The sequence below is a fragment of the Macrobrachium nipponense genome, chromosome 14, assembly GCF_015104395.2.
Source record: "Macrobrachium nipponense isolate FS-2020 chromosome 14, ASM1510439v2, whole genome shotgun sequence".
Classification (NCBI taxonomy): domain Eukaryota; kingdom Metazoa; phylum Arthropoda; class Malacostraca; order Decapoda; family Palaemonidae; genus Macrobrachium; species Macrobrachium nipponense.
In genome coordinates this window covers 56,163,300-56,181,263 of record NC_087207.1, presented here as the reverse complement: position 1 = coordinate 56,181,263, position 17,964 = coordinate 56,163,300, and the positions used below count along the sequence as shown (strand labels likewise).

At 44.5% G+C, this 17,964-nt stretch overlaps 1 protein-coding gene across 5 annotated transcripts in view; it reads right to left on the bottom strand.

The window, feature by feature from the left end:
- LOC135226522 (growth factor receptor-bound protein 2) overlaps positions 1–17,964 on the bottom strand; it is a 196,837-nt gene that overhangs the window by 42,016 nt on the left and 136,857 nt on the right. For all 5 annotated transcript variants that reach the window (XM_064266154.1, XM_064266153.1, XM_064266152.1 and 2 more), the window contains exon 3: positions 15,309–15,406. In XM_064266154.1, the coding sequence (XP_064122224.1) occupies positions 15,309–15,406 (98 nt within the window). The remainder of the gene's footprint in view (positions 1–15,308; positions 15,407–17,964) is intronic.

Here is a 17,964-nt window from a genome sequence, read left to right as displayed (position 1 = left end):
CTCGTTCGGTTGTTCATGGCTGTCACACATTCACACAACGAGTATAACGTTAAGGGGGGCTTCCCCTTTGATTTTTGATGAATATTTTTGAAATGTTCAAAATCTGGTTAAATGCCCGTAAGACATGAGCAACACCTCTGTTATCACGTGGCAAAAGCATTTTTTCGAAATATTAAAATTAATGGGGTTTTGCCCCGCCCCCTTCACACTGTGACGTAGGGCTGACGTTTGGCTCCTAATGACTATTGTCATTTTGTCCTTCATCTGCCCAATTTATTAATTATTTTTATTTTTATTTCGCCTAATCTCTTACATCTGGCACCAACAATGGCTGATTCCTTGGTGAATGGTGTTCTGAGCGGGTAGCACGCCCAGCAGGGAGCCATGGGAGTCAGTGTGTCCAAGAGTTGCAAAAGGGGAGGTATGCTGCTCTTTACTCCGAGCATTTTTTTGCTATTTAGTGTTTTTTGCTTGTTTTCTTACATCAAGTAACTCTAAATACAATTTATATACGTTTGTGTGTATACTAGAGTGAAAGTGAGACAATAGGCCAAAACGGAATCATGCAACTATGGCCCGTTTAGCAAATTTTGCTAAAAAGAGACATAGGGTTGAAGGTGGACTGTTTTTTGTTGTTGATGTGGCAGCGTCGCATTGCCACCACCATTGTTGGCTGATGTATCCAGCACTGTTCACCATCATCACCACCACCAGCAACACCATCACCACCAACAACAACAACACGAGGCCCTTTTTTGGCTGCTGAGAGCCCCGCCCTCATTGCCTCTACGTCGTCTGCAGCGCAATCATCTGAGGTTTTTTCACCTTCACAGTTACGCTCACAGTTGATAAAAGTAATAAAGGACGATGAAAAGGGAGTATATGATGACAAATCCTTACTTGCTTGGTTTCAAACCAGGCAACAGAGTCGGGGGGGGGGACTTGGTGCCGGAAACCAAGCAAAAAAAAAAAAAACACTAAGACCTATTAGAAAGAAGGAAAGGTATTCTGAACTAAGCACTAGTGAGTATTTAACATTTGTTTATATCATGGTTTTGCTAAGAGATCAGTTTTTTTTCCAAAAGTGCCAAAAAAAAAACACTTCTTGACCTTTACGGCATTTTTTCTCAGTTTTCGCTTTTTTGCACTTCAAACGCTATTTTTTTTTTTATTTGTAGGCCAATTTTAAAGTAAATATACCATTGGAAAGAGGAAAGAAAGGCAGATATTTTGTTGGGGCTAGATTTTTTCTTAGGTTGACGAGGAACTCGTGATAACCAAATCAACGAAATTTTTTGGGGAAAATTCCCCCTCGCCCCCCATCCAAAAAAAGCAAAAAATTGAAAAACTGTTCACAATATTTTTTTCTACTATGATATACTTTCTGTGTATAAAGCCACATTGCAATAGCTCTAAAAATAAAGGAAGTTACATTTTTTAATTTTATTTTTTCTTATTTTTTCAATAAAAACCAAAATAATCATTCGATCACTATGAAATTTTTTTGGGAACATCACCTTATATATATGTATAACATATAATAATTTCATAAAAATCGGAGCATTATTTCTATATAATTGGACGCCCCCTTAAAAATGATATTGTTATGATACAATAAAGTTTTGTACATACTTACCTGGCAGATATATACTTAGCTATAGGCTCCGTCATCTCCGACAGAAATTAGAATTTCACGGCACACACTACAGGTAGGTCAGGTGATCTATCGCCCTGCCGCTGGGTGGCAGGACTAGGAACCATTTCCGTTTTCTAATCAGATTTTCTCTTCCACCTGTCTCCTGCGGGGAGGCTGGGTGGGCAATTAATTGTATATTTCTGCCAGGTAAGTACGTATGTACAAAACTTTATTGTATCATAACAATATCATTTTTGTACATTCAACTTCCCTATCAGATATATACTTAGCTGATTCACACCATTGGTGGAGGGTAAGAGACAGCTAATTACTGAAATAGACAGGAAAACAACATACGTTGTAGGTAATAATAAAAACCTTGCTTCCTACCTGATTAGGCGGAAGACTTAGTGGCTATTGCCCAGGAGTCTGCTTCGCCTCAAGAGCCTCAGCGAGTATAGTGATCAATGGCTAAGAGTTCTTGTGGGTCTTGTCAATGGGGTCTTATCCACTTACTCGACAGAGCCTGAAGGCATTTGTCAATGGGTGCTAATCCATTTGTCAATGGGTGCTAATTCACTAACATGACAACACACCTGCTTAGAAGCATAATCAAGGAGCACAACACCGATCCCGATCACCTGATCCTAACACCCGGGTTAGTCTTATAAATTGAAAGGAGTTATCCCCAAACTCTAACAAACGACCAAAAACTTGAAACCATAACCAAAACGAATGCTAAAAAGTTATAATACCAGAGAGAGGATTGTACACACTCACCTGTCAGACACACACCCAGTTCCTTTCTGACAAAGGCGACGGCCGCCTGTGCGACATCTTGCGCCCCTGCCAGGAGAAAACCATGAACATATGAGGTTAACGTACACACTAAATTAGAAAAAATTAAGGATCAGTATTTGCTCCATGTCCCAGCACTGTATCCGCCGAAACATACGGACCAAGAGAGAAGCATTTCTCGTACGTTACTCTGACATCTTTTAGGTAATGAGATGCAAAGACTGAATTACATCTCCAATACGTTGCATCAAGGATGTCCTTCATAGACATATTTCTTTGAAAAGCCAATGAAGTAGCAACTTCTATTACCTCATGAGCCCTTACTCTGAGCAACTTGAAGGAGTCATCAAGGCATTTTTCGTGAGCCTCTGTAATCACATTTCTTAAAAAGAAGACCAAGGCGTTTTTAGACATGGGTCTCTTCGGGTCCCTTACTGCAACACCAGAGACTTTGTTGACAGCCTTCAAGCTGCTGCTTCTTCTTAAGATAAAACTTAAGCGCCCTGACTGGGCAAAGAGATCTTTCTATATCCTCTCCTACCAGGCTAGAAAGTCCTTTCACTTCAAAGCTCCTGGGCCAGGGCTTTGAAGGGTTCTCATTCTTAGCCAGAAGCAATGTCTGGAAAGAACAGATAGCTGAATCTCCTTTAAATCCAACACGTGAATCTAAAGCGTGGGACAAGAGGAATATACACTTTCTAATTAAATCTTTAAAAGAGGCAAGGTGAGGAGGTTCAAACTTGTCCGATGTCAGGAATTTCAGGACCACATCAAGATTCCAGCTCAGAGTACAAGGAGTGCTAGATTTAGAAGTCTTGAAAGACCTGATAAGATCGTGGAGGTCTTTATCCTCAGCTTTTTTCAGGCCCCTATTCCTGAAAACAGCTGATAACATGCTCCTGTACCCTTTGATGGTTGATACCTATAAGCGTGATTTCTCTCTAAGGAAAATCAGGAAATCGGCTATGTTGGTCACAGAGGTATTGGAGGAGGACAGCTTCTTCGACCTACACCATCTCCAAAATACTTCCCACTTCGATTGGTAAACCCGTATTGTTGAAGATCTGCGGGCTCTCGCAATAGCGCTGGCAGCTTTGCATGAAAAGCCTCTCGCTCTGACAAGTCTTTTGATAGTCGAAAGGCAGTCAGAGCGGGGAGGTTTTGATGAAACCTCTCGAAGTGGGGTTGTTTGAGCAGATCTGTCCTGTTTGGAAGAGATCTGGGGAAGTCCACCGTCCTTTCCAGTACCTCTGTGAACCAATCTTGAGAGCCAAAAGGGGGCGATGAGAGTCAATCTCGTCCCCTTTGAGGCCACGAACTTCCTGAGCACTTCCCCTAGAAGCTTGAATGGGGGAAAGGCGTAGGCGTCTAAGCCCGACCAGTCTAGGAGAAGTGCGTCGACCGCCATTGCTCTTGGATCCTCTACTGACGAGCAGAAGTTGTCTATCCTGTTGGAGAGGAACGTGGCGAAGAGGTCTATCTGAGGCCTCCCCAACAGAGACCAGAGGCTTTGACATACTTCTGAGTGGAGGATCCACTCTGTGGGAAGGACCTGATTCCTCCTGCTCAGTCTGTCTGCTCTCACGTTCCTCTCTCCTTTGACAAATCTCGTCAGGAGGGTAATATTTCTTTCTTCCGCCCAAACTAACAGCTCTCTCGCCAGTTCGTACAGGGAGAAAGAATGGGTCCCCCCTGCTTTTGGATATAAGCCAGAGCCGTGGTGTTGTCCGAGTTGACTTGGACCACCCGGTCTCTGACTTCTGACTCGAAGCACTTTAGGGCTAGGTGAATTGCCAACAGTTCTTTGGAGTTTATATGCCAGGACACCTGCTCCTTCGTCCAAGTGCCTGACACTTCCCTTGCTCCTAGTGTTGCTCCCCATCCTGTCTCCAATGCGTCGGAGAACAACACTTGGTTGGGGTTCCGAAAGGCCAGGGACAAGCCCTCGTTCTTCTTTAGAGGGGCCAGCCACCACTTTAAATGATTCTTTACATCCAGGGGAATCGTGAAAGAGTCTGTCAGTTGTCCCGTCTTCCAATTCCACACTCTCCGAAGGAAGAATTGAAGGGGGCGAATGTGAAGTCTCCCTAGGGAAAAGAACTGCTCCAGCGAGGAAAGGGTCCCCAATAGGCTCAACCATTCCCTCGCTGAGCTGCGTTCCTTCTCTAGGAAGTTCGAGACTTTTTGAAAGCCTCGAAGGAGTCTTTCCTGCGAACGAAAAACCCAAAAACCCTGAGAATCCATCTGAATCCCCAGATAAACCAGGTTCTGGCTGGGGATCATCTGGGACTTCTCAAGGTTGATGAGTAATCCTAGAGACCGTACCAGGTCTAACGTAGAAGTCAAGTTCTCCAAACACTGGCTTTCTGACTTGGCCCTGATGAGCCAATCGTCCAAGTAAAGGGAGATGTTGATTCCCTTCAAATGAAGCCACTTCGCTACGTTTGTCATCAGGTACGTGAATACCTGAGGAGTTGTAGACAGGCCGAAGCACAAGGCCCTGAACTGATAGATCTTGTGTTGTATCATGAAGCGAAGATACTTCCTAGACGAAGGATGAATGGGAACGTGGAAATAAGCATCTTGTAAGTCCAGGGAGACCATCTTGTGAGTCCAGGGAGACCATCCAGTCTCCAGGACGTAGAGCCGACAGAACTGAGGCGGACGTCTCCATGGAGAATTTCTTCTTCTCCACGAACCGGTTCAGAGCGCTCACGTCTAGTACAGGCCTCCATCCCCCCCAAGCTTTCGGGACTAGGAAAAGGCAATTGTAAAACCCCGGGGAGTGGGGGTCCTGTACCAACTCGATGGCCTCCTTGTTCCACATTTGCTCCACCATCTGAAGGAGAGTATCTCTCAAAACAGGGTCTTTGTACCTCGCGGACAGTTCCCTCGGTGTCGTAGTTAAGGGAGGACTGTCCTCGAAGGGGATGAGGTATCCCTTCCTCAGAACCGACAGCGACCAGGAGTCGGCTCCTCTCATGGCCCAGGCTTCTACATACTTCAGAAGTCTGGCACCCACAGGCGTTTGGAGGACCTGAGCATTATTTGCCTTTCTTGAAAGGTCGGAAGGCTGACCTTCCTCGCTTGTCTGAACTCTTCCTTTTCGAGGAGGGTCGTGTAGAAGAGCCTCCACGAAAGGGCGGTTGAGGCGACCGAGTGTCTTTCTTAGCAGCAGTCACAGCAGGGCGGTTATTTTTGGCTGACTGAACCAGAAGGTCCTGAGTCGCCTTCTCAGATAGCAAGCGAGAAATATCCTTCACTAACTGAGAAGGGAACAGATGATCTGACAAAGGAGCGTAAAGTAATGCAGTCCTCTGAATCGGAGAAACAGCTTTGGTAAGGAACGACCCAAACACCGATCTCTTCTTGATTACTCCAGATCCAAAAAGGGAAGCAACCTCACCCGAGCCGTCTTATACTGCCTTATCCATACAGGATAGAATGCTGTGTAGAACATCTGGGCTGAGAAAGTCTGGGTCCTGGGTCTTAGCCAGCACCCCAAGGGACCAGTCCAGGAAATTAAAGACTTCTAAGACGTGGAAAAGTCCCTTGAGGAGTTGGTCTAGTTCCGACATGCTCCAAGTCGATTTGGCAGACGATAAGGTGTGTCTTCTAGACGAATCCACCAGACTAGAGAAGTCTGACTCCGCTGATGAAGGGAGAGCCAGGCCCATGGCTTCTCCTGTCTCGTACCAGATGCCTCTCCTCCCCGAAAGCCTGGAAGGAGGCATGCAAAACACTGTCTTCCCCGCTTCTTTCTTAGTGTTCATCCATGAACCCAGAGATTGAAGAGCCTTCTTCATAGAAATTGCAGGCTTCATTTTCAAAAAGGAAGAGGATTTCGAGGTCTTTGTACTCGAGAATAGCGAACGAGGAGAAGGCGGAGCGGTGGGCTAAGAGAATCCCCGAACTCCTGGAGTAACAGAGCAGCCAAGGTCTTATAATTAGAAAGACCTTCATTAACTGGAGCCTCGTCGTCCGACACATCTTCCAGATCAAGACCAGCAGGTGGGGAACGTTCACGTTTGGAGGATAAGTCCTCTGTAGATCTCCTTCTCTCTTGAGGAGAAAGGCTTCTAGCTGGAGAAGAGCTGACTGAAAGAGGCGCTCTAGCCACTGAAGAATGAAGAACAGAAGCCTTTTCTTGCACGACGTCTAAAGGGTTCTTTGAAATATCCTCAGGAATTGAAGGAGCTACAGTAGTCTTCTTCGAAGGTTCAGCGGAAGTCCGAATTTCAATGGAAGAAACGCGATTGTCTGGCGACAAACTCCTGGCTGGCGCCTGGTTAGCGTCTCGCTCCTGGCTGGCGCCTCGCGCCTGGCTGAAGTCTCACTATCGGAAGACGACATATTCCTGACAGGAGCCTCGCACTTGTTGGAATGCAGAACACGTCTGGAGGAATGAGGGTGCTCGGACATATCCTCATGTTCCTTGAAAGATCGAGGATCTGAAGAGGGGTACTCGGCAGAAGGAAGCTCTAAATGCCGAGAGGATCTTTTGATAGGAAGAGAAGAATCCTTCCTACGAGGAGGATCCTTGGAGAGCACCCCAACCAGAGAAGCGATCTGTTCCTGCATGTTCGGGAGAATTCTCGTAGTCGTAACATCCCTGTCCTTGTCAGAAGGAGGGGAAGGAGATCTGTAAGGCGGAGGGGGCTTCCAGTCACCAGCGGGAGAGAGCAAGGCTCTCTTAGCTCTCTTCCTGTCCGATGGCGATTCTTCTGGGAAACGCTCCGGACTCGAATCAAGCGCAGGCGCTTTCCAGCTCCTCTTCAACGGGCGAGAATGATTGGTAGATCTCCACCCGCGCCTGGGCGACGATGTCTTGGAAGACAAGAAGCACTCGCGAAGAACGCTTTCGCAATAGCGATCTCTGGCAGTCTGAGGCGTTACAGATCCTGCCGAAGGGACGCCTGATCGGTGGGGATCCTCCACAACCTCCGTAAGGCTTTCGACATTCCTTCTCCTCTGGGCCTGGGAGCTTGGAATAGGTCTAGACCTGGGAGCGTTGTGGAGCCGACCAGACGCCCCCTCCACTACACTGGGGACACTCACATCACTGTCCACTGCACTGTTCACTGTATAATCACTTTGCTTACCTTCTAAAGCTGCCATCTTAAGCTCCATTGAACTTATGTAACTAGAATATGTAACTAGAAGATGGGATAAAGTTAGGCTATTGTAACTTGGTCTCTCATAAAATCGGACTATCGTAAGACGAATTATCGTAACTTAAACACTACAGCTACCTGTACACTGTATAAACCTTATTATATCTTTACATACTCTAGACATCTAAAGGATTAAAGCTAGGCTTTTTCACTTTACAGTATTTATAATGCTATAATGTACTGTACAATAAATTCTATAGTACTATACTACATAAATATAATTTTACTTATTGCGCCATTGTATAATTACGGAGCCTTTGACTAGTCTAGAGTTTCGAAAGAAGGTGTGCAGCGGCCGTAGGCTTTAAAATCGCTTAGCGTCGAAAATCACTTAGCATCGGCGGCCAGGAACGGAAGCCCTGCTGTTAACCGAGGGCCGCCTGTACAAGAACACCACAAAAACAATGCTGTTACCTACACCATAAAATTTAAAACTCCACCACCCAACTATTAAAATAAAACTATGTAGTGGGTATCCTAGTGCATCATACCCCCAAAATGTTATTGTCATGATACAATAAAGTTTGTTCATACTTACCTGGCAGATATATATAATTAAGTACCCACCCACCTCCCCTCAGGGGACAGTGGTATGAAAAATCTGAATAGAAAATGGGAATGGTTCCTGATATGCGCCTCCCAGCGGCGGGAATGGGTACTAACCACCTGGCCGCCCACTGCGTGTGCCGGGAGTTTTGAAATTCTGTCGGACTTCGGAGAACACAGCTATATATATATCTGCCAGGTAAGTATGAACAAACTTTATTGTATCATGACAATAACATTTTGTTCATGAAACTTACCTGTCAGATATATATATAGCTGAATCCCACCATTGGAGGTGGGAAGGGACAGAATAGAAGGATTTTAGGAAACAAATTACATGCAGATGATTGACATCTTGGTTCCTTACCTGTTAGCATAGCTGACTTCGTGATTACTGTCACCCAAGTCTGCTTTTGCTTTACTAGAGTCTCCAGCAAGGTAGTGACCTATGTAGCTGGTGAGTTCTAGATGATCTGTCAACGGGAGCGTGACCACAATGTGACTAGACCATATTGACCATACTGTGGGGGCAACAAAGCTAAAAACCACCACCTGACCTAACCTATCAAAGTTAGTCCCATAACTTCTAGGCTAAAGAAAGGGAAAGCGCCTCAAGCGACCGTCCCTTCAAAGTTAAAAGCACACCTATCCCTTTTCTATAGGATAGGATTCGTGCTGCTTCCTGCCCCAATAATATTTCTACGGATATGTATGGTCCTAGCGACTCGCAGATATCATATGTCGTCTTCACATCCCGTCGGAAGTGTGAAGCAAACACAGAGTTGCTTCGCTCAAACGTGGCACTCAGGATATTACTGAGTGTCATGCTCTGTTGAAATGCTTCCGAGGCCGCGCCCTCACCTCATAAGCATTCAATTTAAAAGATTTCAAATCTTTGTTCAAACATAGTGAATGAGCCTCTTTAAAAGAACTCCTTAACCATAACGCCAGGGCGTTCATCGACATGGGCAAGTCTGGTCTTTTTACGGAACACCGAAGATTGTCCGAATGACCTCAACTTTCTTTAGTTTTATCAAGATGAAACTTGAGAGCCCCGACAGGGCACAGGACTCTCTGTGGCTCTAGCCCAATTATTTGTGCCATCCCTTGATCTCCAGGCCTCTGGGCCAAGGGTTAGACGGGTTTTCGTTCTTAGCAAGAACGGAAGGCTTAGAGGACGCACCGAATTATGTCCTCTAAAGCCAAAACCTCTGATGATGGCTAAAACCTCACTAACCCTCTTTGCCGTAGCTAGAGTGGTTAGAAAATTAGCCTTTCTTGGTCACGTATATTAAGTTTACAGAAAGTAGAGGTTCGAAATGCTTTGACATCAGGAACTTCAGACTACGTCTAAGTTCCATGCCGGAAGCTTCGATCTAGACAATTTCAAGATTTCCACAGACCTCAAAGATCGTGAAGGGCTTTGTTGTTTGACAGATCCGAATCTCTGAGCCTAGAGGCTGTCAACAACATATTTCCGTATTCTACAATCGTTGGGACTGCTAGCTTATCCCATACTTCAGACGGAACGGGAAGGCAGTAAAGTAATTCACAGATGTCAGAGGTGGAGGAACAGTCATTCTTCCTGCCCTATGTCCAGAAACAGCCCACTCCGATTGGTACACTGCAAAATATGCAGCACTGCTTTGCTTTGGCAATGAGACTTGCAATTAATCTTGAAGATCCTCTCGCTTCTTGACAGTCTGAACGCATTCAGACTCAGAGCGGAGAGATTTTAGGTACCTCTCGAAGTGAGGCTGTTAGAGTAGACCGATTCTCTCGGGAAGGGTCCTTGGAAAGTGCTCTCTGAAGAACGTGACCTCTGTGAATCCAGCCTCTCGAAGGCCAACATGGGGCGATCAGCGTCTTTCTCGCTCCCTCTGACGCTAGCGATTATCTTATTATATTTCCTAAGCTTTTGAATAGGGGAAAAGAGACTAACCAACTATCCCCATTCCATACTATAGGATGGTGTCTATTGCTACCGCTCTCGGATCGAGAATAAGGGAGCAACGTAGAGGAAGCTTCTTCGTCTTCAATATTACAAAGAAATCTACGAAAGGACATCCCCAAAGGCTCCACAACTCTCGACATACTTCTAAGCGAGGATTACTCAAACGTCAGTAGTTGCTACCGTCAATCGAGAAGATCCACACGGACGTGCAATCGTGTAACAAACCTCTTAAGGATCGTTACGTTCCTTGCCTATGCCAATAACCATCTCTCTCTTCTTGGGATATGAGAGAGCTGTGGAATTATCTCAGATGATTTGGACCACTCGACCAAACACTCACTCTTCGAGGAACTGGAGAGCCAACCAAATTGCTTCCAATTCTTTTAGATTATGTGCCAGGACCTCTGTACCTCTGTCCAGATGCCTGGCACCCTCTCAGTATCACCTGAGGTGATCCTTAACCCATTGAGATCTTTGATGTTATTTCAGTTCCCCTGTAGGAAAAACTGTAGAGGTCTGAATTGCAGTCTATTCAGGGAAACAAGCTTCTCCAGCAAGGAAATGGTCCCCAGCAGACTCATCCATTCCCTCACTAAGCATGCTTCCTTCCCTAATAAGGCTGCACTTTTGCATAAGCAGGAGAGCATTATTATAGTGCTATGCCGCGGTAGACTCGTACAGAATTCTGTTACAGTGCGGTAAGCAGCGCCGAACAGGTCTAAGAGATATCTCTGTTGAAAATTTCTTAGCAAAAGGAAGTCGTGTTCATTCATGATTACTAGAAATCCCCTCAACCCGAGGCGAAAGTCATGATTGTAGGGCAGAGATACGGTTCGTCAATCAATCCCGCGGGAGAGAGAGACGTAAACGACCGAGCATAACAGCGAGCTACCTGATACTGAGTTGGTTGGTGACACTGTGACAGTTACATGCAGCAGCTTATGTTCACGTTCTCGCAGTCTTATGACGAGTTGCCAGCTATTCTATTCATCTAAGGAATAGATTTTCCATTATTTGAACAGAAACTCTCAAGTTGGCATATTTAAGCGAAACAGAATTCGCTAAATACAGAAGCTGATTTTGTGTTGGCGTAACATTACGCTTAATTAACCAAATGTTAAATCGGAAACTCCTGGAAAATTGCCGGGAGTACCGATTAAATATACTGCGTCATCCACAATGACAGCAACCTCTCGTCTCGCACTATTCTGCCTGAGTTACCAGCTGCTCTCTTCTACGAAGGAATAGGTTTGTTACTATTATTGATCAGAAGGAAATTCTCAAGCAGGCATATTTAAGCGAAACATAATTCGCTGGATGCAGAAGCTGAGTTGGTGTTGTTGTAACAGTACCTTTAAGCATTGTCCTTACACCGGAAACTCCAGGAAGTTTGCAGGAAGGACCGATTAAATACACTTAAAATAACATTCCTTTCGGTTGCCATCTGTAGAGGTAACTACGATATGCGTATATGACTTGAACTTTACATTAGTAATATGACGCAAAGATAAAATACGTAAGTATTGTAGTCACTTGAACATCTAATTCTCTACTACATTCTTTCCTCGACGAGGAAGAGAGAGAGAATGGAAATCGACTGTCTTCTTTCTCTTTGCCAAGAGAAGGAATTAATATTATTCGAATGGAAATCCTCAAGTGAGAACCGAAGATCGAAAAGGAAAGTTCAAGCTTCTTATGATAATGGACATAAGACTTCATGGACGTAGTCTATAAGTCTTTTCCTGGATGAGCCTCTGACTAATGAATGAGAGCTCTTTCGAATTTTGTTACTTATCCGCTTATGCGATAAAATGTTATTAAGAACTTTGTCAATGAGAACTAACCCATTTGCATGACGGAAAGTAATCCAGGAATTCGAGCATATAGTCTTCCCGATTCCCGCAGAAATCGAGGAAGGGGCAGGATTCCTGATTAGTGAATGAGCTTACGACAGGAAGGACCTTAATGTTCCCCTTCGGCAGTGCAATCCCAAAAGCAGACGAGGCGTTTTATGACACCGAAATCTGCTTACAGTTTTCCTGGAATTCATCAAGTCATGGATTCTATTGAACGCTCCCTTCGTAGAAAGCGAAGTAGACATCTTGACGAGACCAAACTCCTTCCTCTTCTTCGACGACGCCCTCTTGAAGAGCGTTCTTGCAGGAATCCTGCCGAATGTCTTGATGCGTAGGACGCCTATCGTTCTGAAGAACGTCCTGGCAAGTGCTCTACCGAGCGTCATGACGTGTAGGATGCCGAGCGTCTTCAAAAGCGTCCTCGCTAGCGTCCTGGTGAGCATCCTCGCTAGCGTCCTGGCGAGCGTCCAGATGTGTAAGACATCGAGCGTCTTCCAAAAAGCTTATCAATGTTTATGACGTCGAGCGTCTTCCAGAGCGTCCTGATGAGCGTCTCTTCGTGTAGGACGTCGAGCATCTGCAAAAGCTTCCTCACGTCTCAATGCGTAGGACGTTGAGCGTCTTCAAGAGACGTCCTCGCGAGCGTCTTACCGAGCGTATTGGTGCATAGAACACCAAGGGATCTGAACGGCATCTCAGAGAGGATCTTATCGAGCGCCCTGATGCATGAGAGGCCACCCGAGAGGCGTCCTGGAAAGCCGCACGCTGCTCCTGAAGTGTGAGAGCACTATAGGAAGACGTATGGCTATCGTCTCCAAGACGGCCTTAAAGACCTTCGTTACCTTCTAACAAAGACGGTGGCCGCCTGTGCGACATCTTGCGTCTTAGTAATGCAAATGAACATATCCAGAAATGCGCTCAAAAAAGGAACGCCGAGCGTTCCGAAAGGCATCCTCGCGAGGTGCTTGCCGAACGTCCTGATTGCATTCTTTGAGCGTCTTGAAGAGCGTCCGGAAAAGAAGAGCGACGAACATCAAGGGAAGCATCATAGTGAATGACCTGCGTCAACACGAGTAACCTGAGAGGCTTCCTGGCGAGGGGAGAGCCGCTCATGAAACGCGAGCGTCCTAAGCAGAAGTACGGTGATCGTCATCAGGACGAGTCTTAAGGACGTTCGCCACTCTTGACAAAAACGACGGCCGCCTGTGCGACATCTTGCGTCTTTGTCATGCTCATCGACACTGCAGAAGGGCATTTAAAAGGACGCCTGTGTGTTCTTGGGTATGAGGAATTCTTTGCCCTTCTCCTGTCGAAAACTAGGATAGTTTGTCCAGTGTCATCTCTGTCCGCTGACAGGACGAGTAAGAGGCGTCTTGGCGAGCTGTTTGACTATGCAAATTAGCTTGTCGGACGTCAAGCTTATGAGCTTGAACAATATCCCGTTCCGTAGTAAAGCGAACGTCGCATAACGTATACATAGCGCCATGAGGGGAGGAGGGAGGGGAGCGTCTTGGAAAGCAAGAAAACAATCCTTGCTACAAAAGTAAAGACGTTCCATGCTCTTGATAGAGCGTTGAATGTCTCGAAAGGCGTCCTCTTGAGGGTCCTGCCTTAAGGACATTTTTAATCTCTTGACCAAGACGACAGCCGCCTGTGCGACATTTTGCGTCTTTGTCACGCTTATCGATATTAAGTCATGCCGAAGGGACGCCAGATCAGTACTCTAACGCTCCCTCCTGACAAGAGAGAGGAAGCGAAGCATCCTCTTCTCTAAAGCTTTTTTAGAGGGCGCGAGTCCTTCCGAGAGCTCCAACCTTGCGGGGAGGACGCCTCGGAGGACGAGAAGCAATCTTTCATGATTCGTGCACGTGCACGATCTTTGGCAGCCTTGGAAGCGTCTTCAGGTCCTGCCGAAGGGACGCCAGATCGGTGGGGGGTTCCCGTAACCCTCCTTCGGTTTTCAACTTGCCCCCTCCCTGGTCCTGGGAGTCCGACAGAGGTTTAGACCTAGAGGCGTTATAGGACCGCACTTTTTCAAGTTTACTTGATGTAATCCACCATAATAGAAAGGGCATTACCTCTCACAGACACTTCCTCTAGGCCCGCTAAGCCATACCACAGGGTTAGGCCAAAATAAAGTCTATGGAGGGGTTAGTAGGTTCATTATCCTAACCTCTGTTTACTGTGGAGGAAGACCTCCTGATTCTATCACGCTCTAATTTGCGTACATACGAATCATACGTCTTCTTTCGGAATCAGTCAATATTACACTAATTACATTGATCTTTCAACAAAGAAAACATGTAAACGTCATGTATACTAAGCGAGTGTCTACCGAAGGTTTCGGTAGCCTCACCTTACCCCTTGCAGACAACAAAGTCTGAAACTAGGCTAACTAGATTCAGACATCATATGCAATGAAAAAATTTTAATTAATTTATGATAGCGTATGCCTAGCCACAAATCCAAGTCAATCATTCAAAAAATAATTAGGATACTTGAGCGGCTAATGAAGTTTCAAAATCCTAGGCGGAGGTAATGGAAACAGGTGTTTCCACTACCGCAACAGAGAAAAATCTGAATAGAAAATGGGAATGGTTCCTGATATCCGCCTCCCAGCGGCGGGAATGGGTACTAACCACCTGGCCGCCCACTGCGTGTGCCGGGAGTTTTGAAATTTTGTCGGACTTCGGAGAATACAGCTATATATAGTTTCATGAACAAAATCCCCTATAAGCGAAAAACCTTATGACCATGCTTGGCAACCTTCCTCACGGCATACTCGCCCACAGCACATGTGGCAAAGAGCAACACCCAAAAATAATCATAAAAGATATACCGTCACGCCCTTACAAGCAGAGGGCGTGAGAATGTGATGGGGACGAAAGTTACGTCCTTGGCCACGGGCACTAAGACACACGCTGGGGGAAGGCGGCCTACACTAGCCTATCACAAAACATGCATTTGTATTTAACTAATATCAAACAAACTATATCCAATACTATATACAAAGAAATGAAGATATCCCTCTGGGAAAAGCGAGTTTAACGACAGTCAGGCAAAGAGCTCAAGAAGACATGTCTGCATCGCATGATGGCTGAAAGCAAACTAGAATGTTTACATCCAGGCAGGTGGGTATTTCCACCAACCAGACGGTAGTTACTGCCTAACCACCTTGTTCAAGAGTTTAACCACTATTTTCCAGCTTCATCAAAGGTAACTCCTGGTGTAAAGGACCAATGGTTTGTATATCGTATAGGAACAAATTAAATTTCTTCTCCATTCTCCATTACAGTACCACTCATTATATATTAAATGACAACATAGTACTACAGAAAACTTACTCATGGCTTTTCATCTCTATATAGTTGCTGGGAATAAGTCCTTCTCTTCCATCTAACTCTGCTCGGAACCAATTCATATCATCTTCCATATTTAACACCTGCAAATTAAACAAACTCTGTCACACCCATAAAATGTGAACCTTTATTTAATCATGAGTATGTATCCTTCATTAATTGTCAAGTTCAACTATACATGGTAAGATTAACATATAGTATTTAACTTTGAAAAATGTAAATACCTGAGGGCAAGCTATACATAGTGTTTATTGTGTACTGTCAAATAAACCAAACAATAGTAAAAATTTTCAACTGAAAGTGTACACTAGAAGAGAAGACATATAAACCTTCTTCAAATCAAAATTGGACATCACCAAATGAAAACAATTAACAATGTCTTGGCAAAAATGATATAGTTATGATACAATAAAGTTTTATACATACTTACCTGGCAGATATATACTTAGCTATTTGACTCCGTCATCCGACAGAAATTTGAATTTCGCGCACACGCTACCGGTAGGTCAGGTGATCTACCTACCTGCCGCTGGGTGGCAGGAATAGGAACCATTCCCGTTTTCTATCATATTTTTGCTATACCGCCTGTCTCCTGAGGGGAGGTAGGGTGGGTATAAATCGTTTATATCTGCCAGGTAAGTATGTATAAAACTTTATTGTATCATAACAATATCATTTTTATACATTCAACTTACCTGTCAGATATATACTTAGCTGATTCACACCATTGGAGGTGGGTCAGAGACAGCTAATTACAGATTCAAACAGGAATCACAACAATCGTTGTAGGTAATAAATAAATAAAACCTTGGTTCCTACCTGTTTAGACTGAAGACTTCATGAATACAATCCAGGAGTCTAGTCAGTCTCAAGAGCCTCAGCGAGATATTGATCTATGGCTAAGAGTTCTTGTGGGTCTGCCAAAGGGGTCTTATCCGCTTACTCGGCAAAGCCTGGAAGGACTATGTCAATGGGTGCTTATCCACTTACTTGACAAGAACCTTATTCAAGGAGCACAACACCGATCCCGATCACCTTAACCTAACCATGTTAGTTCTAAGATTGCAAGAAGTTATCCCCGAACTCCTTGCAAACAACCACAAACTCGAATTACAAACATTCGTACACTTACAAGCACAAAAATAAAAAGAAAAAAAAATTTTGTACCATCTTGCCAGTAAGACGCCTTCCTGATTCCCTACTGACCCAAGCAAGGACGCCCGTGCGACAACAAGCATTCTAGTCAGTAGAAGACCAACAACCCGTCTCACAAGGTAGATCAACGTACAATAAAAAATACAAAATTTTCTAAGGATCGGTATGTGTTCCAAGCCCCAGCACTGTATCCGCTGATACAAAAGGACCTAGAGAGAAACACTTTTCATTGGTCACTTTAACGTCCTTAAGGTAGTGAGATGCGAAAACTGAATCACACCTCCAGTAAGTCGCATCCACAATGTCTTTTAAAGACATGTTCTTATGAAAAGCTAATGAAGTGGCCACAGCTCTTACCTCATGAGCCTTCACTCGGAGAGTCCTGAAAGAGTCCTCAGTGCAGTTACTATGAGCATCAGTAATAATGCTCCTAACAAAAAATGACATGGGTCTACTAGGATCCCGAACTGCACACCACAGGCTTTGTTTACATCCCCTGAGTTCGTTCTTCTTCTTTAGATAAAACTTCAGGGCTCTAACTGGACATAAGGATCTTTCCAATTCCTCTCCTGCGAGATTTGAAAGCCCTTTAACTTCAAAACTCTTTGGCCAGGGTTTTGAAGGGTTTTCGTTCTTGGCCAGAAACAGAGTCTGGAAAGAACAAATTGCAGCATCACTCTTAAATCCCACTCGAGAATCTAGAGCGTGGATTTCGCTAATTCTTTTCGCAGTCGCTAAGGACAACAAGAATATACATTTTCTTGTTAGATCCCTAAACAACGCATTGTGAGGAGGCTCAAATCTATTTGAGGACAGGAATTTTAGAAACAAATCCAAGTTCCAGTTCAGAGTACGAGGAGAAATGGTTTTTGAGGTTTCGAATGACCTTATAAGGTCGTGGAGATCCTTATCTTCTGCTATCTTCAACCTCTGTTTCGAAAAACAGCAGAATGAATGAATGAATAATTAATAATTATCTGGCGTCGTGACTACCAGGGTCATTGACGCCGAATGAAGCCATTTGGACAACCAATTTGAGAAAAATCCACACACACATCATAAAAACTCTTAAAGTTCCGCATCAGTTATTGTACTATAGCTAGCGCAAAGATGCTACTTACGCATTAAACACCACCAAAGCTAAATTATTATTATTATTATAAAATAGTTTAACCAGGCCACTGAGCTGACCTTCAGCTCCCATGGGGCTGGCCCAAAGGATTAGATAAAATGCAAGGTCAAGGCCAAAAGCCACGAGCTTGGACCAAACAGGTCTTATAGAATAATAAATAATGAATTAAGATTGAATAAAAAATTGCACAGAGGCAAAGGCTTTCATACTAGAACACAAACAGGCAATAAATACATTTATTCACGTTTCCATACATTCATTCTAAAAACCCAAAGCTAAAAACTACACACATACATGAAAGCGAAATACCTAAATTTCGTTAAAAACTCCAACTTCTTTTAAAAATTCAACAAC